At 39.1% G+C, this 27,799-nt stretch overlaps 1 protein-coding gene across 3 annotated transcripts in view; it reads right to left on the bottom strand.

Moving 5' to 3' along the window:
• Positions 1 to 27,799, bottom strand: part of SPIDR (scaffold protein involved in DNA repair) — a 194,790-nt gene that overhangs the window by 106,379 nt on the left and 60,612 nt on the right. For all 3 annotated transcript variants that reach the window (XM_063394537.1, XM_063394529.1, XM_063394520.1), the window contains exons 7-8: positions 27,013 to 27,113; positions 13,871 to 14,090 (exon numbers count right to left, since the gene is read on the bottom strand). In XM_063394537.1, coding sequence (XP_063250607.1) covers positions 13,871 to 14,090; positions 27,013 to 27,113 — 321 coding nt within the window. The remainder of the gene's footprint in view (positions 1 to 13,870; positions 14,091 to 27,012; positions 27,114 to 27,799) is intronic.

Raw genomic sequence — 27,799 nt, forward strand, 5'->3', positions numbered from 1 at the left:
CGCACACAACCTACACAAACTCTGTTTTGAAGCCTGCTCATACTTTTTTGAGGGACTCTCCCTGCTCTCTTCCCTGAATTTTCTTCTCACACATCCCTGTTTTCTGCTTCTGGCTGGGCCTGGCAGTGGAAGTGCTGAACAACAGGAGTGGATCCAGCTCCATTGCTGATTCAGATATGAGAGCCCGTGCTCATCAGATTTTGCTGCTGCATTCCAGATTTCGGTACCCAAAAAAATTCAGATGCTTATCTAAACTAAACTTCCTGAGGGTGAACTATCCCTAGCGCTAAGACACTTTGAAGGTTGATATGCACTTGAGCAGGAGACAGCACGCCAACTTGCCCTTAAAGCAGAGCCTACCTACAGAACTTCAGCTCTGTCTGCCTGGGTAAATTACCCAGTTAATTGTCTTGGCATTCATATTTACATTCAAAAAAAAAAAGGATAAGCAGAGATGAGGTCAAATCACTACACTGTTCCATTAAAACCTTTGTTTTAGGCAAATGGACTTCAGGAAACTTCTTTTGTCGTGTAAAATGGAACCATATGTACAAAACTTTGTAGAGTTGTTTTGATGTTAGGTTTGTTAATACAATTTTGTTACTAAGCTGTTTACCATTTTAGGCTTCTAATAGCTATGAGCACTTATTAATACTCCTAAATCACGGGGAAGTATTTTTGTTTCCTTTAGTTTGAAAACAAAATTCTAAATGTGTTTATTTCCATGCTTTATACTGTGTGTAGCATCTACTTGCTTTAACATGAAAATTTTATGATCACAAAGCCTTTTCCTCAGACAAATTATTATTACTACACTGTGAGACTGCATTACTCAGCAGTGTTTAAAGAAAGTTCCAAGGTGAAATATTTCACTTTATTCTTAAAGCAATAAGACTATTGCTACAAAAAAGAAATAATTACAAAAATTAGAGTGGTAAGAACCCACCGTATCTTAAACTCTCCTGTCTGGAGCTGGAAATTATTTTTTCCAGTTTCAATTTTGAAACTGAAAATTCTCCCATATAGCACAGCAAAACAGAAAGCTTTCGCTGGCTTGTCATTTGATTTGGAGAGACAGAATATAGCATTTTCTGCCAGACTAACTGCTAAAAATCCCAACTAGTTTCTAAAAGTCTTCCTTTACATTTTTTTACAACTAAGAAGTCATTATCTATAGTTGTCCTGGGCTGCTGGGCCGTTTGTACAATAAAGTGAAGAGCGGTGGTAGGCACAGTATCCATACAGCAACAGATTTGTACCCAGCAAACAATCTTTGCTTAACACAGACCAAAGCAATTCTAGAGACCTTCAGTGTCTATTAAATGCAGGGAATAGCACATCCAATACATAAGTCAGGAAGGAGACACACACACACAACTTCAGAGTCTTGGAAGTTGTACAACATTAGTTACCTTAGCTCTGCCTTCCTATCTTACAAAAAACAAGACATGAAGTCCAGCGAAAATTGTAATCTGTGTTGCAAATAAAGTTAAGGAGGAAGGTGGAGGATTACAAAGTAATGTCATTCCATTTGCTTTCTGCTTACCGTAAAGTACATCAAGAATATTTATTTTTTTTCCCCATTTGACCTCCTAAATGGTTCAAATCTATTACATCTTGTCAGAAAGGCTTGGTAAGGAACACAGAATGAGAGGTGAACCCAGTAATTCAATATGTTGAAAGGTTCCACAATAATTTAAAAATCAATGATCTAGTTACCAGTGCAGCATCAAGACAGTCAAGAGGAAAGAAATGGGATAACACAAACCAAGGACTTTCTCATACTTTCCCTCAAGGGTCAAGAATCAGCATTAGACAGGAAAAATGTTAAAAATCATAAGACACAAAAGTCTTTGAGTGAATCATTTGAAGAAGTTAAAAAGATTCACTGAGTTAGCTGAAATATGAAAAGAAAAACATCCCCACCAAAGCCTGGGACGGGTCTGTTAGGCTTTGAACAGGTTAAAAGTCTGTCATAGGCAGGAGGTAGCTCTTAACAGGACTGTAGCATGCAGGGAAGTTCTCTGTTTCTCCCCTGGTAAACTCAATTCAAAGCAAAGTTTGTAAACATCCCGGGGGAGTGGGCAGAAAACGACACCGGGTTTCAGAAACGTTTACAAGTGTTTTGCAGAACTGAAACTTCACTTGAAGAGCTCAGTTTCGCTCTCGCGGGTGGAGGATGGGTGTCGGTCTGCAGGCAGGGGCAGCCAGCACGGAGAAGCCCTGCGGGGAGCCAAGGCGTGCGAGCGGCGCGGTGCCTGCCCCATGCGCATCGCCACATCCCGCACGCAGAGCGCACCGAGGTACTGCAAGTTGCGCAGGAGCGATGGCGCACAAACCCGAACAAATGTCCCTGCTGCTGGCTCTCGTTTCACGGCCGTGGAGCTCTGACGCCAGAGAAAGCTGTGGACAAATACGCGCCGCGGCTGTCCCGGTGAGATCAGCTCTTCCCGGGCTCCCGCTGACAACATTGCCACCTTCCGCAGCCGCCGGGAAGGGCACGGACCTGCGGCCGGGGGGCTGGGGCAGCCTCCCACCGCCCCGGGAATCGCCGTGGAGATGCTCTTTAGGAAGGCGCTTCCCCACCACTGCCCTTTGTATCCACCCCGATAACTCAGAATAATTTATTTTCGCAGCCTGTGATTGAAGGGATGCAGGGCGCAGCACAGTCCCAAGCACCGGCGAGGCACGGCGGAGTGCACACGGACGGGCAGTGTGACAAAGGGAACGCGTTCTGCACCGCATGTACAACATCCCAGTGAACGCATCGCCACTGTGACTGCTCGTGTCACTTCCCAAACAGCCGAGCGAACTGAGAAAGTCAAAGCAAAAGTTAAAGGGAGGCAAATGTCGATGTCTCCATGCCCGGACCCGAGGGCATCTCATTCCAGACTCCAGCCCTCACGCACTGGGCTGCCACCCTGCCCAGTTTCAGTGAAAGGGGCAACAAAACAGATGCATACCCTGGCTTCTACATAATTATAATGTCAATATATGCATTTTAACATAAGTTTTAACATCTTATGAGGTTATACATTAAAAGGCTGTATTTTGTCTTGCTAGCTCACAGGGAAGTGTTTTTCCTCCAAACCGACCACAGTTCACGTGCAGTTAATAAACTAGTAGTATTGTGATAGCAGTTAAAATATAACTAATAACAAATCCAATGTATTAACCAATACATTTAGTGAACATTCTGGATGGAAAATGGCTTTACTTAGACATAGGCAAAATACATCAATGGAGCTGTTAATGTGGGATAAGAAAGTACTTTCCAAGAAAAGCTTAAAAAAAAAAAAAAAAAAAAAATCAACACAGCAACCCAAGTAATACTTATATTAATTTAGAAAATAGATGTTTGAAGTTCAAGAAGTAGAGAAGGGCTTTGAATGCAAGATTACATGTATTTCCAAATCTCAGACATCTTCTAGGAAGGCAGTCCTCAATACGTAAGGCTTTGTCAAAGTACAAGATTCATAAATCAAAGGTTAAGAATCCCAACCAATTAACTGGAACACACATGAAAAGAATAGTTTTATATGTAGTCTAATCTAAAAAATAAATAGACATAAAACTTTCTCCCTCTCCTCTCAAAAAAAGGTATAATTTATATTTGGGTTGTGGAAATAACCTTTCCCCCTTGTTTTCTCCTCTAGCTGTGTTTGAGGCAGTTTCAGGGTAACTAGTAAACCTAATAGGATTGCATTCCTTCCTAAGTAAGCATCAGTCCTCAAAAACCAAGAAATTGCAATTGTATATGAAGTGACCTACAACCAAAGGCAATTCTCAAGACTGTTCTAGAAGCTGATCATGTGGTATGCTGAAGTTTGTTTTTAAAATGGGTTTGCCTTTGAGTATAGCTAGAAAACAGGTCCCTGCTATACAGCAAGATTCAAAAGCAAACACCTAGGGTCAAATACCTCCCAGCAAAAGTAGACAATCACCTCATGCAGAACTCCTCAAACTGTAAACCACAGGAGGCTGCAAAAAGACAAAGAAAATACTGGGGAACTTATTTGGTTTTATGTGAGAAATGGAAGGTAAGAAATAGTTGGGAATATAATAAAGAACAATCCTATATTGTATGAAATGTCTTCAAATAATTTGAAGAATGATTATTATACACATATACTGTAAATCTGAGCTCCTTTAAGCCTACAAACCCTGTAAGTTTCAGTGACAGCCCATATCAATAAAATTTATCTCTTCCTCAATCTGTACATGCACAATGCATAAAACACTACCAGCCCTGTTAAATTAATATTTATGACAAGCTCAGTGAACCAGAAGACAAGCAGTGTTTGCTAAGGCACAAATGCAATGTACAAGTCTCACACAGTTGCATTGCCCACATTTCTCAAAAATGAACCTCAGCTAGGAGGAGAAACTGTTTTTGGGAAACACAAAAGACAGACATGCTGTGCCATGCTGGGAAGATAAATGAAAGCACAAATACAATCAATGTAATTTATGGTTTTATACTGAACCTTAAGTGTTCTCAAGTTCAGTGCTTCCAGGGAGTGCATGCAGCACGGTATATATTCTGCCAGGTTTTTTTGGGGAGTAGTTATGATCCTCAATGTCTGTCCCAACAATATCTCAGAGTACCTCAGGATATTTCTTCACAGCCTCAGTTCACATTTCAAGGGATTAGCTGGAGATGCTGACAGACTTGGGTTTGCACTAACAGACGTGCTGTGGACAGCAGTGTCACAGCAGTCATGCAGTCCTGGTTTTTATGACAGCCAAGGACCTTGGACTGACTATAGACAATGACTCCCAGGAAGACCATGCAAAAGTCCACCATCGTGATCTGCTCAACAGCAAACATGCACTGCTTACTGACAAAAACAAAAAACCAAGACTTAGAAAAGGGGAAGATAACCGTCAAATCAAAAAATATCCACAGAAATGCTCACTAGGCTTCTTTATTTTCAAGTCTTTCTTTAACTCTTTTACCAAAGAGAGAGAAAACAGGTAATGTTTCAGAAGTCCAAAGAGGTTAAGAAAGTGCAAAAATCCACCAAAACAAACAAAAAACCCCTCCCCCTTCCCACATACTGCCAAGTAATGATTTTTTTTTGGAACCACATCAGTGATTTGGCTTTCCAAACAGAAATCCCCCAAAGGTAAGTTAGTGGTTGTACAGGACTTTTAATGCTCTAAATATTGTTCCCGTACTTCTGACTGGAGCAACTTGGTGCTCCCGAAGGCTGTACTGGGACAGTAACTAGAGGAGTACTTTTTCAAGACCTCTCAGGACACTGTCAAAGAAGCCTACCAGTCAAGGAGAAGTAATACATTGCAATCTGCACAGTGAATGTTGACTTGGAAGACTGGTAGGAAGAGAAGCTTCATCAAACACACAAAAGGCTGCACTGAATGTTTCACAGCTGAACTGTTTCATATACCAAAGTACATTCTTCTGCCAAAAATACTTAAAACCATGGGTATTTTTTCCACAAGCTTTTACTGAAAGAGAAGTAATCTGCCTGGTAGAAGTAAGAGTAAAATTTGCTCTCTCCCTTGCCCTCCCATGCTCCCGCCCCCCAGGATAGCTGAGATATTTTAAATACTGTATTTTGGGTAGCAACATTCCAAATCTTTCAAATATTTAAAAGCAACATTCCCCTTTTGAAATACTTGGGGCTTTAATTACTATTTCTGCTAGGAGTACAGTAATTAACTGTTGCTTACCTACACTTAAATATGACATTCAGGAGAAGGAATCTGACGAAGCACACCTTGATATGGTAGGGAATGACCACACAGGATCATTTGGCAAACTCACCTTTATCCATATCTTTGCCCACACAAAATTGCCCAAGGACACAAACATCCCTAGCACAAAAACCCAGCATATATCCAGAAAATATCCAGCATATTCACAGCCCAACCTAACCACATACAGAATTGCATGGAAAAATCTTACTCCAAACACACACCTACCATTACGGTACCAAATCACACCTGATAAATTAAGAGAACATCACTTGTCCTGAAAACTGCCTCTCCACAGTGAGCTATGGAAATACATTTTATTTCACAAAGTGAAAGTGCTGAACAGCAACCCAACAAGCAGAAAGCATAGTTTTTCAAAACGTAAATTTAAAAAAACAAAGATTAGCTGATTACTGATAATCTTAAACATTTAAAGAAACTCATTCACAAAGCCAAAACTTGCTCTTCAGTGGTTAAACTACTGCAGGAATTTTGGCACATAGTCTTTTTACAAATTAAGTATTGTTTTACACGTCCCAAATCTGTTAGTCATAAACATTAGCAGAGGAATACAAATCACAACTTTTTAATAACCCTGCAGTAATTCTGAACTTGTTCATCTGAACTTATTTAGCCTGTTTTTCCTTCATGACTGGATAAAGCAGACTGCAGTGCCAGGTCTTGGCTCCATGAGTCGCTCATTAAACAAGATCTGGAATTTAGCATTGGATTGAATACACATGGGAACTCATGTGAAGCTGCTCGTATATCATTGATAGCTCTGTTGCTAACACAGAGTTTATCCAAGACGGTACATTTTTCGTTGACTTGAACAAAGCTGTTCACCATCCTCCGTTTTTGACGTCAGTGGACAACTACCCACTAACAGTATCTGTCACTACAAAATGCTTGGAATTTCCTCACTTATAAAAGCTGGAAAGTTTCAAGTACAGACCTTTCATTAAAAAACAAAACAAAACAAAACATTATTAGATTTTTCAGGATAAGATTATTTTGTGAATATTAGGAGAAGACATTTTCATTCTCACTGAATATTTTTTCCAGTAGTTTTTCAGACATAAACAACATCACTGACTGTAAGGAATGGATGTTTAGAAACAATTTTCCTGTTCTATTGCTAAAAGCTGTGGACTCAAATGTACTCAAATTCCTCAACATGGAAGCACCACAGTGAGGTGCTTCAGATTTTTCCCATTAACTGGACACCACAGTTATGCCAGTAGGATCTAAGTTGGATGGTATCTATTATTTAGGAAAAATGTAGAAAAACACACCTCAAGCACAAACCAAGCTGTTTACATCCCCTGCCTCTTTTCTACAACTCCTTTATTCTTACAAGCCTGTACTGGAAGAAGTCATCCTGGTGGAGACTCCCTCCAGAGCACAGAATGACCTCCTGAGAACAACATGCAGTGCTCCTTTCAGGTGAGCTCTGTGCAGGCTGCGGGGCTGGGAGGCAGAGCACAACAACCGACTGGATGTGCCCAGTTCAGACACAGCTCTGGTCAGGGGGACCAGAGCTGTTCTACCCCGATGGAGGCTTCTGTGCTGGCAACAACACATTTCAACCTTGATCTGAAAACCAAGCTGCTGCTTTGCAAACACACCGCTCGCTTCTGACCCCTCTGATTTGGCCAAAAGCAAACAAATGCATCAAACAAACCCCCACACCTCATTGGTACAATACAGTGGAAATTCCCCTTTTTCAGAGAGGCAAGATACCATCAGCTATTAGTCCCAAGACAGGCAGTTGTGTTTAAAAATCCAGTTTTAATCTTCTACAGAACTCTGTATCTACTATCTTGAGACTCCTGTCTTCCTGTGTTTCCATTCTTTTCTCCATGGAAACACCTTTTATAGAGAGCAGGTTTTTATCTTTGTTTTTCAGGGTGCTCATGTTTTCTATATGGCATTTGTATAATGCATCTATCCATGCCACCCTTATAAAAATAAGCATGTCTGTCTCACTGTAAAAGTGTGATCATGTTACTCTGTTTATTAGACATAGCCCACATCCGAAATACCAGATATCTGTTGCTTCAGGTGGTTATGGCAGATCAAAGAAATTACATAAATGACTTATTCTCCTCTTGGAATCAAAGCCGTGCAATTCTGCATTTTTCCAATTATGTCATTCACCTATGAATTCACCTAACACATTCCTATGAAGGAACACAAGTTTTCATTGATTAGATTACTAAGAAATCGTGTTGTTTTAATTTTCTAATCAAATGCTTAATCTCTTCATTTCTAGACATAGAAAAGAACATATACCCAAGCAGCTCTACAGATAAAATTTTCTCCCTTTCCATGACAGGATGGACATAAGAAGAATAATTTATTTTTTAAAATAAAAAAGGAGAAAAATCCTATGGACTACTATGTCAAGAAAAGACAAAGCAAAAGAAGCATTGAAGAAATTATATTAAAAGCTTGCTAGGGACCACTTTCAGTTCATAGAAAGTATGTGTATTTCTGTTTTCAAAAGACAAATCACCTCTTTTGAAGTGATTGCACTAGGAAAAGTGTATCTTGACAAAACAAAAAATAAATTCTTGCAAAAAACCTGCTGCTGCTTCAGCTGCTTCTGAAAGGAACTTCAATTTTCACAACTGCATGATCTCTGAGAAGCAATTCCAAGCAGATGATATGATCTGATCTTTGGCTCCAAGGCCATTCCCGTATGTACTTTAGAAATAGTGCCCACACTGGCTCTACAGCTCTGAAGTTTTGTAGAATTTTATCTTCTGAGTGAGCCTCGTCCCTCTTATCAGGGTTCTCCCACTCTGCTATTGTTACATTCTTTCTTTGAAGATGTTAAGGCAGAGCCAACATCTTTCCAATGTGAGGGATCTGACTAGAGATCTCCCCCCTCTTTCCCTTTTTCATCCGTTTGAATATTTATACGTGTATATATTATATATGTGCCCAGATTTCATCAGAGGAACAGGGTGAACATTGATCAGTTCGACAAAACTGATCTGTCAAGCATTCAAAGAAGTCACCTCTCTGTGGAGTAACCAGAGAATCTGAATGTATGTAAAAGATGTTCCATACATGCCTTTCCTTAATTTGAGAAAATTTATAAGGATATAGATGCTTTCTTTACAGAGCAGCAGGAGATCATTTCTGCATTTCATTAATATGTGAAGCCTAGATCCTGCTTTCACATGATCTTTCTTGTGCTAGAGAGCTACTCTGTAAATGTTCTTAAATGCTTCCCTTGCCTAGTGAGAGCAACAGTGAGAAAAGTCTCTGTCTTCATCAAATGGAAGCCAAACGCTCTAACACGAGCCATGCTAGCTCAAAACACCTATTTCATGTTAGCTCCCTGTGTTGCTCCTCTTGTTTCTCACCCAGATGATGTAAGACAGTGTTAGGTAAGACAATGCAAAAATCACACTAACATAACCATTTATCATAAATGCCATTGTTGAGTCAACAGAACAGCCTACAGCATACCCAGGATAATTCTGAAGTAGAATACCACCTGAATCCACAAAACCAGATTGCTTCTTGTACATAAATTTCTTCAGAGATTGCCTGCACATTTCTACAGCATCTTCCACCACTGGCCTACATTAAAGGACTTAAGATACAAGATTTCATCCCTGTACATCAGCTGATCTGCAGTAATGTTTTGTATGAGGAGTTCTTCTTGGCAGTAAATAATTCAAGGTCTTTTAAAACTCCCTCACTGAGGAGAGACTAAATTTAGCATTATGCAAACAGAAATGAGAAGTCCACATTAAACACTTTCTCCAGGCACTGGAACACTCAAAGTTGAGTAATTATGACTCCCCGTGGTTTCACAGGTTAAGAGAAACTGAAGAACAACTTTGAAGTTGCTTGTTGATGTCACAGATTTAAGTGTTTTATGTACTTGCCATACCAAGTTCCTAAAATAAACTGTCTCAGAGAAGCTGCATGGGGAATAATGGCTATCCAGCCAAGGATCCTGTTTTCTGCAGTGTTTTCAGGCAGTGTAAGAACAGAACAGAGTGGTTATGCCCCTTCATGCTGCCTCTGCCCCCAGTGATTAGCACCCCATGAATCTCCTAAACTCGAGGCTTCACACCACACATTCACATTCAATAGGTACAGATCAATCTCTGAGTCTGTCCAAATCAAACGTGATCCATGGTTTATACTGCTATTGCCAAGAACTCTATTAATATCACATACTTCTAGTAGTTTAGCTTCAGAAATACATGAAAAATATTTCAAAGTTGTTAAACTTACTGGCAAGGGAAAGAATTATAATCAGCACCATTTTCTTCAGGTCAATTTATCTTGAATATTAACTAGTAGGCATATCTATGAGCAGAAGACAGGAATATCTAAGGCAAACTGTCTATCCCCAAGCCTTGCAGTGTCAGCAGTCAAATAAATCCTGGAATCTCTAAAAATACCAACTCTTTCTGTTAGGTATGGTAAATTATTTCTATATTTTTTACAATGAAACAACAGAAAAAAACCCCAACAAAACAGGTATGCTGAAGCCATAAAATCACCACCAGTGGAAGAGTGGAAGCCTTTGTTTCCACTCTCTCATGTCTTTGCAGGCAATCTTTACTTTTTGCTGGATATGTATTTCTGCAAAGTGAATAAACACTTAGTAATCAATTTAATTAAACTCAGTAAGAAGCTTTTTTTGTTTTCCAGGTGTTAAAAGCGCTTAATGATTCAGATTCAGTTTGTAAAAAATTATGAGGAGTTCATTTAAAATCTTAATCCAAGAAGTTGCTCAGGTACTGCAAAGAAAACCAAAGGCAAGCCTACACAGGCAGGGGCAGGCAGGGCTGAGTTCTTTTGCCTGTTTTGTTCCCAGCTGGCCAGACAGAAACCAGCTCCAGCCCAAAACACACAATCGTTTTCATGTGATGTGTCCAGGCTAATAGGGCTTCTTTAGATACAACACTGCAATAATAGTTCCATATAGCCACAAGATCAGAGCAGGCTCCTGTCAGATGTCTCAGTGGGCAGGCAGCTGAGCTCTGCCCTCCACCACACACGCTGGTTTGAAAGCTTTAATCTCTTTATGGGGGTTGCTTTCCCTATAGCAAGTGACAATTTCAAATCAAATCCCTTGCTTTCAAGATTGTAAATATGTACCTTAAGACACTGGACCTGAAGAAATTAATATCTAGTTACAAAGAAATCTGGATTCAGTCTTGGTAATTCCTGCCTTGACATAAAAGTCCTCTGAAATCCAGAGGGACCATTCTCAGGAGCAATGTCCAATGTCCAGTGGTAAGATTTTTACAACCAGCCCCCTGCCAATATTTTATTTTTGAATTTAAATTGCTTATACTGCAGTGCTGAAGTTTTATGGGATTCTCTATGCAAGCAAATACCAACAAGCATATCAGCACTTCTCTAAACACTGCTTTCTAAAGTACTTAATGCAAGTCTACTGCTGGAGATGTTTCACATACCAAGCTCTGCACTGAGCTCACAGAACATACAAATACAGTTACAAAATTAAAGTTTAATTTTACAAAGGCTCCAAAATTACATGTTCAATTTTTGACATGAATAATCACCTCCAGGAGTCAGCAGCCTATGTGTTTACATCTTGCTTACCTGGTTGCCTGGTCAGAGAGCAAAAAGCAAAGTCACAACGTAATTCTAGGGTTTTATTTCAAAGGTAATGGGAAATTTTGCTCTCAGGACACTACAGGACCAGAAGCAAGCCACTTACAAAACACCCCATCTCATCCCATTCTGTCTTGCTGTACAACTGTCTCAAAACACAGGACAACAATGTGCAGTGTGTTATGTATCCCAAAACCACACAGGTAATTCAAGAATTGCCTCCCCTTGCATCTACTTTCTTTTTTTTTTTTTTGGCCGTTTTTCTTCTGACTGATATTAATAAGATACATAAGAAGTTAATAAGATACATAAATATGCTTATTTCACCATGTAAGGATTAGATTTAGTTGATTTGTTTTTTCACTAGTCACACATTTGAATTGACAGACAAGAGTTTTAACAGAAACAACATTTGTTTTTAAGAACAGAAGTACAAATTCAATGCAGAGAAACAAGAACTACATTTCAGTATTCAGAGCTCTCAAGTAAGAGTTTAAGAGAATAGAAGCTTGGAACTGTGATAGAGGAAACTTCCACTAAGTATACAAGTCCAATTTCCAATTAATGTAAACTAAAAGTGCCAAATTATAATCTAAAACAAAAACATCCCTCATTCTCTCCCCTCCCTGCCTCCAGTAGTTTAACAACATCCAGCCCAATTTCTTTTGAAGTTGGTTGAGTAAACAAAGAGAAAACTGACATTAAGATAATTTCCAAAAGATAGAAAATAGGACTAGAGATGAGGTATAATGCAGTTTTGCTACAATTTTTCTAAATACTTGATGTATTTATGAAGTGCCTTGAGAGACATATAGGTAAGCAAAGCCACTGTGACAATGCAGATGTATCCTCTGTTCAGACATTACTGTTTCATAAAATAACCTTTTGCCTACATGAAAAGCACATCCTACTAAATATATACACACACACACATATATATAGCTCAAAAAAAGCAAATAAAGGGCAGAATTTCTGGGAAGACAGCTAGCTATGAAGCTTGCTTAAGAAATCTCAGTTGACATACATACAGGAATGAGCTTTGTGTCCAGAACATCTTAAAAATTTAAACAAATGAGAAGACTACACTAGTACAGTTGCAGATGCCTGTAGTCTGGAAAGGATCGTATCAGTGCAGATTTACATCTTCCCAGAGCAGACGTGAAACAAGCTGCAGCAGTCTGAGACTTACACATGCTAAGCATTCTACAGTAACAGCTCAGGAAAACAAAAAAAGAGGAAAAAAAAGAGAAAAGTTGAATCGCACCCTGATTAAAACAGTTTTTCTGGTTTGAAGACAAAAATTTTCATGTAGGTTAAGGTCTACACGGAAGAATACAGCTGCATAAATGCAAAATCTGGTGGTTTAAAAACAACAGAGGAAACTTGAAGAGAAAAATGGAACTAAGTTTGTAGGAGAGAGAAACAAGAAGAAAATAGGCAAAAAACCCCCAAATGTAAAGCACGAAGAAAAGCTTGTGAAGGAAAAGATAAATGAGGAAAAAGGTCTGTGAATCAGAATCATATCAGACTAGGACTTAATTAATATTGAATTTCATTTTCCCTTTACTACCGATCTATTTACATCTAAAGTATCAATAGCTGCATCTGTAGCCATAACAAATACCCAATAAAGTATCTTCCCATAGTTTTTGAATTGCTTCCAAAAAGAGTTAAAAACATTTCAGAAGCAAAAGATTACAAATTGGGGAACTCAGAAAAGATTTGCAGCTATGAATGAAGACAAAAACCAGATACTTTGCAAAACAGGAAAAAGTATTTTGCAAAAGGATATGGTCAAACACGAGAGGCAGCTGGAGGCTAAAATTCAGGTAATGAATGCTGAAATACATAGGAAAAGTATTTCCTCTTTTATAATTTGGGTGGAGGGTAGTGAAGAGAGAAGTAATATTCCCACTTCAAAGTTCCCCTAAATTTTTATGGAGAGTAGTCCTTCCAACCTACTGCCACTACCAACAAGCTGCTTTACTAGAAATCTCATTTTTAGCTATCCCTTAAAATTCAGGTAAACAATCCAATTCAGACAATAATTACAAGTGTAGACCAAACATTTTGAAGAATCCCAGAGGGGTGGCACTGAAGAGGAACTCAGTGAAGACTGAATGCTATACAGTTAATAGAGACTTTTCCACTGAAATATTATAACCAGGCTCACAACAACAGATGAGCATTCCTGAACTACTTTGCTACCAGAAAGTATGCACTTTATTGGCCTTATCATTGATAAGACATTGCTCAGGCCTTTCTAGTGCTCTAAACATGAAAATATTAAGTGAAAACACAACTGAAGCCCTGAGCAACACTAGAGGCATCGTGATACACATTTAGTTGTTATCTGAGCTGTCTCCAAGGTATCTGTCAAAGTCTCTCAAGCTGCCAGAGACAGATGACCACAAGAATGCCCTGCTCTCCCATTACCCCCCAAGGTTTTTCCTACGACTGTGCAGCCAGCACTCTACTGACCCCACTTCGTTCTGCACTGCTACAGCAAGAGTGGCCCCTTCTTACTCACCATGGGGGATAGATGTGGATGACATCCTGTGGTCTGCTCTTCAGGTGAGCTGCTGTCTCCCTTGTGAAGAGGACTTTGACTATTGGTTCCTCTGCATTGATGACAGCATCCTCGGGTGAAAGCGTAGCAGGAGACTGTTCCAGCTGCTGGCAGATGGCAACTTGTATTGTGCACTCCTCAAATATTTCTAAGATCTTCACAATTAAAACACCAGATTTATCTGGAAAGAAAGTGAAAATGAATAATAAAAATGCAAAATCTGGATGAGGAGAAAGAAGGAAGTTTTGGCACTCCCAAGATGTGCATCCCTCTGTGGTCTGCACATCTGTCTGACCATGATAGATCCATGTATGAGTAGAATACACAGCTTTATCAAAACACTTATATAAAGCTTTTGCAGTAATTTTTGTTTTCTCTATAGATACTATTAATTGTAAAGAAAAAATCCCACCTGCACTTCTTCCAAATACCAGTGAAACCACAAACTCCCTACAAGAAGCACTCTCCCACCACACCTGAACGTTTAAATCTTGCAACTCATTGATTTAGTTCAATCCTTTTTATTAGATAATGCAAAAAATGCATTTATTTAAAAACAGAATAATCAAATACTGTGTTAAAAGTGAAGTTGTGTTTGTACTCCTTGACCTTTCTCAAAGCAGCAGCTGTCAGGAACCAAGTTAGAAGAGTACAAGGCATCTAAAAGCTGATGATTCACACTGAGGGACAAATGTGGAGAAATAAGGAGTAAGATGCACTGCCTAAAAATAATTATTGCAAAACTGATCATCCATTTTATCAGTAGGTAGTCAGAAGGCTCTCTTGTTTTAAAGCAACATGAACAGATAAAAGGATCTACACAGATCAATTCTTAGCACTTCCATCTCTGCTGAACAAGAAACAACTTTGCACTGAAATGAAATTACTCCCAGGTCCCTTTGTGTTCTGCACACGGCAAGAGCTACTCAGACATACCTTGGTCTGAGGTACAAGATTATGTAAGATTTATTCTCATTCTCACCCAGCCTTACTCAGATCTGCACTCTGGTCACTGAGGGGAGAATAGTTGTTACCCTGCTGAATGCTACAAGCATTTAGTGGGGCAGAAAAGGGTCCCAGAGGACAAGGGCAGCAGAGCCCCAGTTCTGCGCTTTTTGATTTACAAGTTGCACTGGAAAAAACACAACATCCCAAGAAAAACAGCCAATATAAATTATTGTCTTCCCACAGCAAAGAAGAAATAGGGGAGGAACAGTGAATGTGATACTGGAACTTAACAGCAGAGCTGTACTAGTTATTTGTTTGTTTATTTTAAGGCTCGTTTCACAACTGTGAATGTTTTTCCTCTGGAAAATAAATCAAAATATTTTAGTTTGAGTTTATGAGAAACTTCAAAAAAAATTAACCCAATCTTCAAGACACTCAAACCAAAGAAACCAGGCCCTAAAACCTTTCAAATTTATTCAATAAAGTTGAAGTCTATAAAAATAAAATAAAAAATTCTGTCTCTGTCTTTATTAAATTTCATACTGAAACTGAAATAAAGCAATTTGGAAATATAAAACCAAATTGTTCTCAAAACCACTTTCATGTGAACCCGTTTTTCATCACATGCAACATGCTTCTGCAAAGCATTCTGCTTCCCCTGAGCTGGTATTTTCCAGTTGCATAAAGGGTTCCACCAGACAGCCTGACACAAGATGTACATAAGCCACTTCTGCCCAAGCCATTACAGCTTGGCCTCCTTTTCCAGATCGGAGAAGCAGGAGAATCAACCCTTTCTGCCAAGTCCTTTGAAAGTGACTGATGAAGAGAGATGGTTGTCCCTGCTGCTGCTCCTCACTGCTGTCCCCTTCTCAGAGAAAGCTGTAACATCACAGTGCCACTGCATTTACTCACTACACTGCGATAATGTTTGCTTATGTGAAAATTCTGACAAGAGTGAACACTGACTAGTTTTCTATGCCTGAAGGGAAGGGCTTAGAATACTCACACTTGAATTCTGTTTCGCCTGACTAGCTGCAGTTGTGGTACTCTGTCAACCCCAAGTCATTTGGCATGCATAAACAAATTCTGCTAACCACAAAATTTCTCATCCTTTAAAGTAACTAAGCATTTACCTCTTCCCTCTAGACATACAGCACAATTTGCATTTACATCCACTTTAAAAACCAAGTCACAAAAAAATATGTTTCAATTTTCAAATGCACCAACAGTTTATTAAAAGAAAGTATTAAGACAGCTTGTGAGAGAGACTGCTCATCACTTCTGAACTACGCATTTCTTGCGTGCAGAATTTTATGACAATTCTTACTGGTCAGCAGCTCGTATGTTATTCATCTGATGCAGCAGGTTGAAGACAATGAATGACAGTCTAGTAACATTTTTCTTTTAAATACCTCTGACTGTAATAAAACAGTTAAAAATACCAGGTAAATCAAGAACTATATCTGTATGAAAGTTCCTAAAAGACATTGGAGCAAAAAATATCGTACCAAGAAACCAGAGTCTCTTGCAAGCATAAAATTAGTGGAAACACTGGGAGCTGATACTAAATGAAGCAGAATGCTTCTACACTAAAAGCATCTCAACTTCGACAAGCAGCCAAGTCTCACACTTGGCACACACACACACATTCTACAGAACCACAATGTATTTGTTTATTTAGATGCACAGAGATAGTTTAGTTTAATTACTCTGAAATTATTATTACTGTTGATGATAGTGTTCTCTTGAACAACATGGAAAAGCACTTTGGATTGCTGGCACATGATGAAACACCAAAGTTCGAATGTAGCTTTGGTTTTAATACATTTGGCTCTTGTATTGTTATGTCAATCAAAAATAAATCAAACATATGTGGCTGCACACTGAAGGGCAAATTTGTGGGTGAGGAGACAGGCTGGATCACTGCACATCCTACAGTTTCCAGAGTTTACTTGTTTGTTCATCCATGTGAAAAGCTCACTTTAGGGTTTTGCAGTGCTCTCCTTTACCCTCCAATAGCTTACGTAAATTCCCAACTGCTTGCTGAAGTTATCATTCACTTTCATTTGCAAAGCAGAATTACAGCCCAGGAAATTCAAGGAGATGTGCATGTTTCATGGCAATACCTAGTCATCTTAAATAAAGAATTGTACGCATTTTAAAAGGTGCAATCAATAACTGTGCTGCAATTGTGCCCATTCCTACACTGCAGATTTCTTCATTTCCCATTCTGCTTCCCAGAATACTCGTGGATTTCTTCAGGGTTAGCTTCTAGGGAAATTAATGAGCTAATTCAGCTAACTGCAAAGCCACTTCAGTTTACTTATTTCAAGGTAACCTTTATTCTCCTACTGAGAGACAAGTACACATGCACATTTGCTGAGAGTGAGCACACAGCTGCCTGGATGCCTTTAGAAATCTTCCATGAAGCAGCAATCAGCAATCTGAGGACTGCTTAACAAAGCTCTTACAGAAGAGAAGATCTTGAGTTGAAAGAGACCCATAAGGATCTTCAAGTCCAACACCCTGCTCCTCACAGGATCACCTAACACTAAATCATACAACAAATGTTCCTTGAAATAACAGGTTTGGTGCTGTGGGGAGCCTGTTCTAACTATCAACCATGCTTTCAGTGAAGGCCCTTCTCCAAATATTCAATCTGGTTCCAGATGCCTCTGCAAAGTGAAATGTGTGAGGGAGATAAAGATGGAAACCCAGCTCAGCCTGACCAGCGTGAGACACAGGTGCATTTCTCAGCAAAGCCCTGGGTGCTGTGGGGTGACAGAGGGCTGCTGCAGCTCACTGGTCCTGGAACACGGCCTAACATGGACAGCTGCCCCTTCCAGCATCTCTCCACAGCCTTCAGAGAGTCAGCTGGAAAGTCAGAGAAAACATCCACTGACACAGGATCAAGGATCATCTGAAATATCTGGCCCCACAAATATAAACAGAGGCTTTATTCATCCCAGGGGCATGAAGTGTAATTCAATCACTGATACACAAGGCTTAAGGTGCCACAAAGAAAGCCAGAAAGGCACGGATAAATCTGGCTGAGTATGAATTTTGCAGAGGTATTTGAAATGTACAACACGTGCCCTTGAAAAACACCATCTGAAAGGAGGGGATCAGCCACCAAGGCCTATAATGCTCCCTCACTTCTCACAGAATTTTCTATAAAAAAAGAAATCTTCATGAAGACATGCAGTAACATGCTGGCTACTACTGAATCAACATTTTAGTCACAGAAAGGACAATGTACAAGAAAAACCAGGTACCAGTTAGGAGCTAGATTAGTTACATCATCCTTTGCAGAACACCACTGAGATGAATGCCACTCTGAAAAGCAACAGACAGAAATCATGGCTAGATGGACCATGATCAAACAAATTAGATCCTGTACCTTTTGCAAGTGGTCCAGAAGGAGTGAAACCCATGAGAGAGACTGACTGGTGGGAAGGACATTTAAGCAGGCAAGCATCACCTTGCTGTGATTGGCAAGAACCTCCCTCACCTCCCAGACAAAAAACAAGAAACTGACAAAGATGAAGAAATTCTGATCCAAACCTAGGCAAATGGAACATCAACCTCTCACTGCCACTATTAGCAGAACCTTTGAAATCACAGGGAAACAGTAGTAATGGAACAGACCTGGCAATGACCTTGGGCATAATTTCCAGAAAAGCCTGATGCTCTGTAATTGTGTGATCAAAACAGGTCTATATTGTATGCATGGGTTCAGAAAAAGAACCAGTAACTTTTTGGTAGGAGAAAAACTTACTTAGAACTACTAAGAACACAGACAGTAATTCTAGTTTAGAAAGTTCCTGAGTTTGAGATCTGTGGGAGGTATTTGGGAGAATACTTTGGGAAAGTATCATCAATCTTAGCCATGTAACCATTTTTTCTAGGCATTTTGGTAGTTCTTGTCAGTGGCAGAAACAGGATCCTAAGCTGGAGGCACTTTGGTTTAACCACCTAACAGATCTGCTCTGACAAACACAGTTAATTATTTAATTCCAGGTGTCCTCTGGGATGTTGGTTTCTCACTCCAATTTGCAACCCAGACATGAAGTAGCTCAAACAAAGACAATTCCAGTGCCTGGGAGATGAACAAAAAAACTTCACACTGAATGCATCCGTTTCCCTGGGTACTTATTTTCATTTTTGTTTATTCCTTTAGTACACATGGTGATGCTGCCCTTCAGTCATACACCCAGTCATATACCATGACATCAAAATATATTTTGACGCAGTACTTTGCAGATGTTCTGCATTTACTCTGAATTCCAGGAGGGTTAAAAAGAAACAAAAAAGAAGAAAAGAAAGAGGGGGAGAGGAAAAAAAAAGGGGTAAAAAAGCACTACCCATTCCACTGGAGCTCACAGACCCTGAGGTCTTGAGCCCTTTCAAGACTTCAGATGACTTTACAGTCTCTGGCAGACGGAATGCCCTTCATCCTCAGCCCTAACACAGTGGCTTCACAGCAGACACATATATTTAAGTCACATCAACACTGAATGTACGTGGACACAGATGATGCACTGGCCATGCCAAGGGCAGCCTAGGATCAAGGCTAAGAAGAAAGCCAGCCTGCTTTGACTCTCAACAACCAAAAAGCAGTTTGGAGATGAGAGAAGGAAAAAAAACGTTGAGCACAATTTAAAAAAAACAAATGTTCAGACATTCTGGCTTCAGTGCCTGAAATATAACTCTAAAGTTTGTTTTAATAACTCTGTAACTAGCAATAAGGAAGACAAATGAGGAGGAAAATATAGAAATTATGATCTCTTGGGAACCACATGTTTTATGTTTCTCTGGTGACACGGTGACAGGAAGCTGAACACATTGCAAGGAGACCATCCACGGCGCTTGATGTATAAAAATGCATCAAATGTCAATATCAGTAAGAACATATCCAGTTTCACCTCACTCCAGTGAATTTTGCTAAAATGCTACTGTTCAAGTGTTCCAAAAGAGCACCTGTAGCCTTAAATGGAAAGTTCTCAAAGGGAGCAAACTCTCTTTAGAGTTTAGAGCTGGTCAATAGAACTCCAGCAGCAGAGGTCTCTGCAAGACCTACAGAGTGAAACAAAGTGTTTCAGGACAGCAACCTGGATTCTGCATGGTTTGAATGAGTCAGCTGGGATAGCCAGTGCACCTCCATGCAGATCAGACCAGCAGAAGTACCAGTAACACCACCACATCAACAAAGCCAAGTTTAGTCTACGACAGCAGGCACTCCTGAATTTTTCAGTTTTCCATTCTTCCTGAAAATTTAAAAATCTTGCAATATTGTAGGAATGCATCTCACCTACAGGGCTGAAGGATGTGATGTGCCCATCTGAATATAACTGAATTTAACAATCACATGACACAAGGCAGAAATAAGTTCATAAAGGCCCTAGTACCAATGCAGAAAGCTTAGAAACACAAAAGAAAACTGGAGCTTAGGAAAATGCCAAGGAGTGAATGGCTCTGCTCCACTGAGCATTCCAGAAAAAATCCCACCTCATATCCAAGCATGAAGGAGAACGGAGTGGAAATTATTACCACCGTGATAATGACAGGTCTATAGTAATAAGGAGCATATACATACCCACAAGTATACATGTGAACTATCATGAAGATAGTTCAATACTGACAAAACTCAGCCACAAGACTTACCTCACAAGTCACATGGATTAAAGAGAGCAAGCAAGCATGACGAGAGGCAAAAGGAAGACTATTTCACCATCGTCCTTTCAAATAAATTTAAAAATTCCTCTCATGTGAGTAGAGCTTTCTGAATAAAGCCATGACAAATTCATAAGAAGACACAAGGGAGGAAGATGAGCTTGCTTGAAGCCACATTGATATAAGAAATACTGCTAACAAATGCAGTGCTAACATGCTTTGTGCAAAAATAGTGAAGACAACTTGTTCTTACCAGCTAAACAGTCACAATTCTTTATCTTAGTGATATCTGAATGATATGGGGAAAGGGCAGATACTTTTAAGAAAAACAAATTTCTGTTACTTTTGCTCAAAGAACTATCAAACAAATAGTATACACAAACTGCAATTTAGAAGCAACTTGGTACTGTACCTGACATATCTAGCTGACATTTCTAAACAATATGGTTGAGAAGTTAAGTTATACTTTCTCTTAACTGGGAAATTCTTTAGAAATATGCAGTATGCAAAATACAGGTGTTACACTCAAGTAAAATTTCTACTAATCCTAGGTAAAAGCTTTCAGAAAATAAACTTTCCCAATGAAAGTACAAGGAATAGAGGGCAATTGAGGTCGGGAATAGTACTTGCTGCACAAAAAATGAAAGTCATTTTCTGCCTTTGGTTCAGATGAATAGGTCAAATACACATTATGGAATCATAAAGGAAACAAAGAAAATTCCACTTTATGCCTTGTTTAATAAAGAAAACTAGCAACACTCTTCCAAATTTGTCTCACTCAGTTATTTTTTCAAAGGCATTATTCCATCCCAACATCATTTAACTTCTAATTGTCAAATGTGGTTCCAAAACTGCAGTTAGTAGACACCCTCCTGGGACATAACATACTATCTGCAGTGGAATAATAGCCAGCCACTTTCTGGTTCAAGCCACAAAGTTTTGCTTTCATTCTTAAGCATAAAAAGTATAAAATGTCAAATTACAGGCATAAATCAAAACAAAAACATTCTTTTGCTTGGCATCCCATTGTTGTTCTTCCTTTTCCCTCATGTATAACTTGCAGGTGCAGGCATAACAAAAGCAAGCAGGTAGATACCAAGCAGACCCTTGTAATCCAAAGGCAATGCTGAAAACCAGGTCTGGATTCCAAGGTTTTCACAACCTGTATGAAACCATCTGGTTGCTATTCTGATCTATACATGTTGTTTTTCTTCCTGGGCTGGTAACTTCTGAAGCCATTCAAGAAGACTTTTCTCAGAAACACACCAAGTCTCTCATAGGCATGATGGCTTCTTGCCACATTTATATAAATTTTTAAAAGTCTGCTGAATTTGGCTGTGCTTTAAACACTATACATTCTTTATAAGAATGTATGTAAGCTACTTAAAGCTTACAAGAGACTATGCGTGTCATTATTGTTTCTCATAGGAAAACAAAAACAATACAAAGAATTCTTGCTTGCAGAAGACAAGTTCATGTTTGATTTTTTCCTTTCCAGTGCTGTAACAAGTTCAGACAGTTGGGTAGGCAGAAAAAATTGGCCACTTGTCATGTCTCTAATTTATAGTATTAACTCTTAAGTAATAAAACAAACTATCAAGAACTAAGAAAATAAACAACAGCAGCAAATCTCAGACTTCTGTCTTTTTAGAAGAATTTTACATAATAAAGGAAACCCTGTTAAGGGCTACCCATGTTTTCTTCATCATGTACAAGTTTCATGGCATTCAAGCTGCTAAAATCCTTCTTCCCATCCTCTAAACTGGTCACTGAAACTGGAAGAGGGAGAGTGATTGTTTATGTCCTTTTCTGTAAGCCTTTCAGCCCTCCTGAAAATGTGTTACATGTGAAACCCTGTCCTCATCTCCAGAGCTTCATCCTCCTCCCCTCATGTATGTGCTTCCACTTGCCTCAGCAAACTGAAAATTTGTTGCCCCTTGAAGGCCACTTTTCTCTGACAGCAAGGAGCAGTTTGGAAGAAAAGATCAGTGGTTTTGCTTTATTGTCAATTCACTACTCAAATTCACAATCATGAATCAGATTTTAAGCTAGAGAATAAAATGTTTCTGCATTTAAGGTAAAGAACTGCTTTGACGATAGCTGCAAGACAAACAAAACCAATAGAGGGTAGGATGTATAGAAAGCAAACTTTTGGAAGTTACAGTAGGAATCTGCATGAGTTTGCTTTAAATATTATTAGTGTCCCCTCCTATAGACAGGAAGGTTGTCTGAATGTAACTCAGAAAACCACTATTTCTTCCAGCAGATGTTGACAAGAAAAAGGTTTGGGTTTTTGTTGTGGGTTTTGGGTTTTTTTTTCCCTCCCTCTCTTTCAGCTGTCCAGATCTCCTCTTTGCCCAAACAGGAAACTTCATGGGGAAGTTGCCGCACTGCATACAGAAAAAAGCCTGCAAATGGTCTTCAAGCCCTTGCACAGAATACTCTCAAACCATCAGCTTGGCTGACCAGAAACTTGCTGTAACGTGGCCTGCACCTCAGCCCCCCCCTTTACATCTTGTGAAGAACAGAAAATTTTGGATTTGTGGCAGAGCCTGGCATTTGCCTCTGTTAGAAGTGAACCACAGAAAGCATCCAACCAATGCTGTGTAGCACAGGCAAACTCTGGTATTCCCTCCCTTCGGGCCTCTGGTATGGTTACCTTGATTTACAGAAATGGGATTCACCTTGCAGAAACCCATATCCTTAGTGAGTGCCTATCCCAACACATGGACCAGCTGTAGAATGTGACTCTGCCCCAAAATTGTCAAAATCTGAGAAAGCAAAGGGTTTCTCCTACCCTGCAGAATGAGTCAGTCCAAGTGAGACCCTGCGTGCTACATAAACACCAGAAAGTGCGTGCTGAAAGGAGGTGCTCTCTTCTGGGCAGTGATTCATCCCAGTGACCAAGAGGCAGCCAAACCACAATGGTTACTTACAGAAAGGGGTCAGAGAGGTAACAGACAGGATTAAAAAAAAAAATTAAGCCAAAATCTAGGAGGTTTTGAGTAACATGGACAAGGATACAACCTAAAGTAAGCAAGAACAAAATAAAAGCATAAAATTCTGCTATATGAAATGTTTAATGGGGGTGACAGCTGGAACTTCTGGAAACATTTTTCCTTAAATCTCATATGTAAGGAGGACTTTAAACCAATCTCATTTGAAATTGCTTCCCACTGCTTTAGCAATGAACTTCTGGTCTGCATGTCTATGGGATATCCAAAATGACGTGACAGCTCTCCTGGCAACTAAGTTACTTCAATCCTCCACATTAATCTTCAGGATTCTTTAGTGACTCAGATGAGTTTGTCATTTGAGAAGTTGTTTCCTCTAATTCTGTGCCCAAGTCAGAAACAGCCCTGGAAACAGTGTGGCTTAGAAATATTACCGGGCAAAACAGAGGGACAAAATTCAAGAAGATTCTTAAATTAGTGAGACAGCCTTAACTTGAACCTAAAGAGATGAAAGCTTAAAGTGGCAACACATATTTGGTGTGCTGACACTTCACATTCCTGACTAGAAGCAAAGAAAAGGTTATCTAGTTACATTACTAACATTTCAACCATTTCAACTGATGTTCTCCAAATCAAACACCAATTTTATTTTGGTGACACAAAATATTATGGTCATTCTAAGAATACAACTATCAAAAACAAATTTTGCCCTAGATAAAAAAGTATCCCCAAAATATTATCACAGCTATTTTAATGATTATTTTATAATCATTATACTTTGGAATAAGGATTGAGAATTGGCAGTGACATTGAAGATGTGAAGTCGAAGAGTATTCCTAAATTTATGGTATGTTCAGTATTTTTCAGAAATTGTAGCAAATGCTTGCAGGGTAAATGAAACAGTAGTTTGTCCTAAAGACTTCTTGTACATTTTTTGTTATGATGGAAAAGCATATCCCAGAAATCGTTCATCTGCTGCCAAAACTAAATCATCTTAAAGACACTCATCAGAATTTTTTAAGTGTACTTAAGAACAGAGCAAGGTATTTTCCCATAGCCTTTTTCTCATAAAATGCTAACGAATTCTGACTCATTTTCTGAAAGAAAGAAAAATCAAAGAAAGGAATTCAGCCAGGGGCAGATGTTTAACATGGAATATTTTGGTCTAGAAGTTGGTCTAACAAAATGGTGAGCAGCCAAACACAAGGTTTTATAACGATTCACATGGAACTAGGACAAAAAGAATATTAACATATTAGCAGTGTTGCAGGTCTGTTACTACAGAGTGCATTAAAAAAATCATTTTATTAAAAAGGAAAGCATATTCAATATCTGTTTCTGTTCCATATTTGAGAAGCAGCAAGAGGATGCCCTCACACCACATAAGAATGATGAAGTAACCTCCCATGGTTTAAAGTAAACATGCCTGTACAATTTTCAACATAGTATTTCTGAAAAGAGCTGGCTAAAGACATCTCTGGTTCCCTGATGTCACTTTCTAGAGTGTATTTAGATACTGGTGAAATTCCAGAAGACTGAAAGGATGATGATATTATGCTACTGTTCAGGAAGGGCAAATGAAGTGGCTTACAATGATTTGAGACCAACTAACCTGACATCAGATCTAGGAAAAGTGGCTGGAAAAATAAGTAAGGAATTAAGGTCAGAAATACAATGTGCTATTATTCCACATGGGTGGCATTTTGAACACACAGGATGCAAATGGCCAAAGGACGTAAGCCCTCTAAAGCTCCAGTGAGAAACTGAGACCAAGCTCTAGCCAATAGTTTGGGCATAACTCTAGATCATACAACCTTCTTATAAAAAATCAACCATTTTCACTGTAAGTAACACACCCTTTGAGTGGAATGCAACAACAAAAAAAATAAAATTCTGAGAGCTAACTTTGTGAATTGCAGTTAGAGCTTTTTACCAGTGGAGAATTATAACTGAGTAACAGCAGTTCTAGCAGGACTTGCAAGTGAACACTCATGCTATTAAATGGTTTCATCAATGACAAAGAAACTGTGTGAATACCACAAACTCAAGCAAATCTGTGACTACAGGAGGAAAGGCTTGAGCTACACAGTGATCTGAACTGCATGATTAGCTGGACTGCTTAAGTAAAATCAGCCAGGATACAGCACAAATAGTTCCCTGTGTTCAAGCAGAAGAAACAGAAAGAGTAGCTGGAGAGTGGGAAACAGCATCTCAGAAAAAAATTGCTGTAGCGGTTACAAAATCACACTGGACAATCAATTCAAGGTGAATCCCCAGCACTGTGCTGTGACCAAAGCCCAACCAGACTCAAACACTCATCATAGGCCTCGGATATCCAGGAGGCTGAGAAGTGAACTGGACCTGGCCAATGATTTTAATGAGACTAAAACTGGAAGAACACATAGAATTGCTATTCTTGTTCTTAAGACCCTTCTGAAAAGTTCAAGAGTGTACAGTAAAAAGCCATGAAAGTCACTTGAACACTGATAATAATGCTTTAGAGACCCTTAAAGAGCTCAGTCCGTTTAGTTTATGAAAACTGTGAGGCAGCAAAGGTTTTGCTATGCAAGGGCCAGAAAGGGAAAATGTCACCTACTAGAGCTCTTTAAGTAAGAAACAAAAAAAGAGGGGAACTGAAGCCAGACAAATTCAGACTTGGAAGAAAAAACCACCTTTAAAACTTTGGGAGTAGAACTGGGGACAAGCTCTCAAGGTAAATGATAAATTCACTTATCCACATGTTTTCAAATTAAGATCAGAGGACTTTCTGAAAAATAAATGCAAATTAATATAAGCTGAAAAACAAGCAGTCAGCCTAATACAGAATAAATGCTTTTTAGACTTTAGATTTTGTAGACTGTAGTCACACACTGAGAAGTTAATGACTTCTTTATACTTAAAACCTATGAATCCATAACCTCTCAAAAAACACTACTTAAAGGTGGTGCTATCAGTCACGAGTAACTAATTTCCATGACTCCCACTTTTTCATAACTGATGTGCACACTGTAGTTATGCTTCACACTCATTTCATAGTTGTGCTCTACTTATTCACACTTGGTGCCATTCACAATTTCAGCACCTATCCATGAATTTTTATCCATGTTTGTTTGCTGGCAAGAAGTGACCACAAAGCAAAAAGAACAAGAGAAAAGGCTGATTATAAAGAAAGAAAAAAAAAAACAACCAAAAAATCTGAACACCCATAAATTAAAACTTGAATTGTCCTACAGTCTTTTGAAAACACTATTTTCCATGTGATGCTGGAAATCATGGAGCTCTGAAGAACTTAGATGGATGGATATACTTAAAATATATCCTTTACCTTATACGTTCAAATGATGACTGAATTGTTAGAAACCTTCATATTTACCAGAAATGCAATTTTCAGCTCAGAACACAATCAAGACAATCAAGTCAGGAAAGACTAGAAAATAATATAAACTTCACTTTTACATTGTGCATGGGCCATAAACACAAACATGTAGGTATAATACTTTCACAGTGGTATTGTGTAATGCTTCTTACCTGAGGTGATTTTATCATCTGAAATACACTGATGCCTCCAAAAGCTAATGGCAGATCTTTCTCTGTTCTGGAGTCGACATAACCTCTCAGCTAGCCCACCCCTGCAGAGAAGAAAGGAATTCTCAGTTTTGCCAAGTGACAAGCCACAGGACAGATGTATATGTGTATATATGTATGTATGCTTTGACCCTTAGAGGCAGAATCATACAGTAAAATGACATTTTGTAGATTAGTTCTCCTACTTTTGAGTTTTCCAAAGGAGTTATACTCCCAACAGAACATGCACATAGGGCCAATCCATGCAACAAAACATTTTCAGTATCTGAGTGTCCAAAATCTTCATGTTTTCAGTCCTGTCTCCAGTACAAGGAGTGTAAAAAGAAAGTTCCTAATTTTCCCTTGCCCTTATGAACAGATCCTATTAGACACCAGAGACAGTTGCAAACTTAAAACAAACCAGTGTAACCACTAGTTATAACAGGTTGGGTTTTATTTTCCCTCACAGATTTGTTTGTCTGTTGGCAAGGAGTGATCACAAAAATATTCTTTTACCCATAGTTGACCCTATGATTCATTTCACAAGCTGGGTCAAGTGTGCAGTTTCAGTGGTCTGAACACTCTCCAAGACGAAATTAATTTAGCATTCCCAAGGTGAGGAGCAGAGGAGTGGCATCTAGCACAAATACACTTAAGGTAACACTAAAGCAATTCCTACCCTTGGATTCAAAGCCAGAAGATATAATTTTTCACTTTTAAGAATGAGAAGATGTATGTGTTGGAAGCTGGT

The sequence above is a fragment of the Prinia subflava genome, chromosome 1, assembly GCF_021018805.1.
Source record: "Prinia subflava isolate CZ2003 ecotype Zambia chromosome 1, Cam_Psub_1.2, whole genome shotgun sequence".
Classification (NCBI taxonomy): domain Eukaryota; kingdom Metazoa; phylum Chordata; class Aves; order Passeriformes; family Cisticolidae; genus Prinia; species Prinia subflava.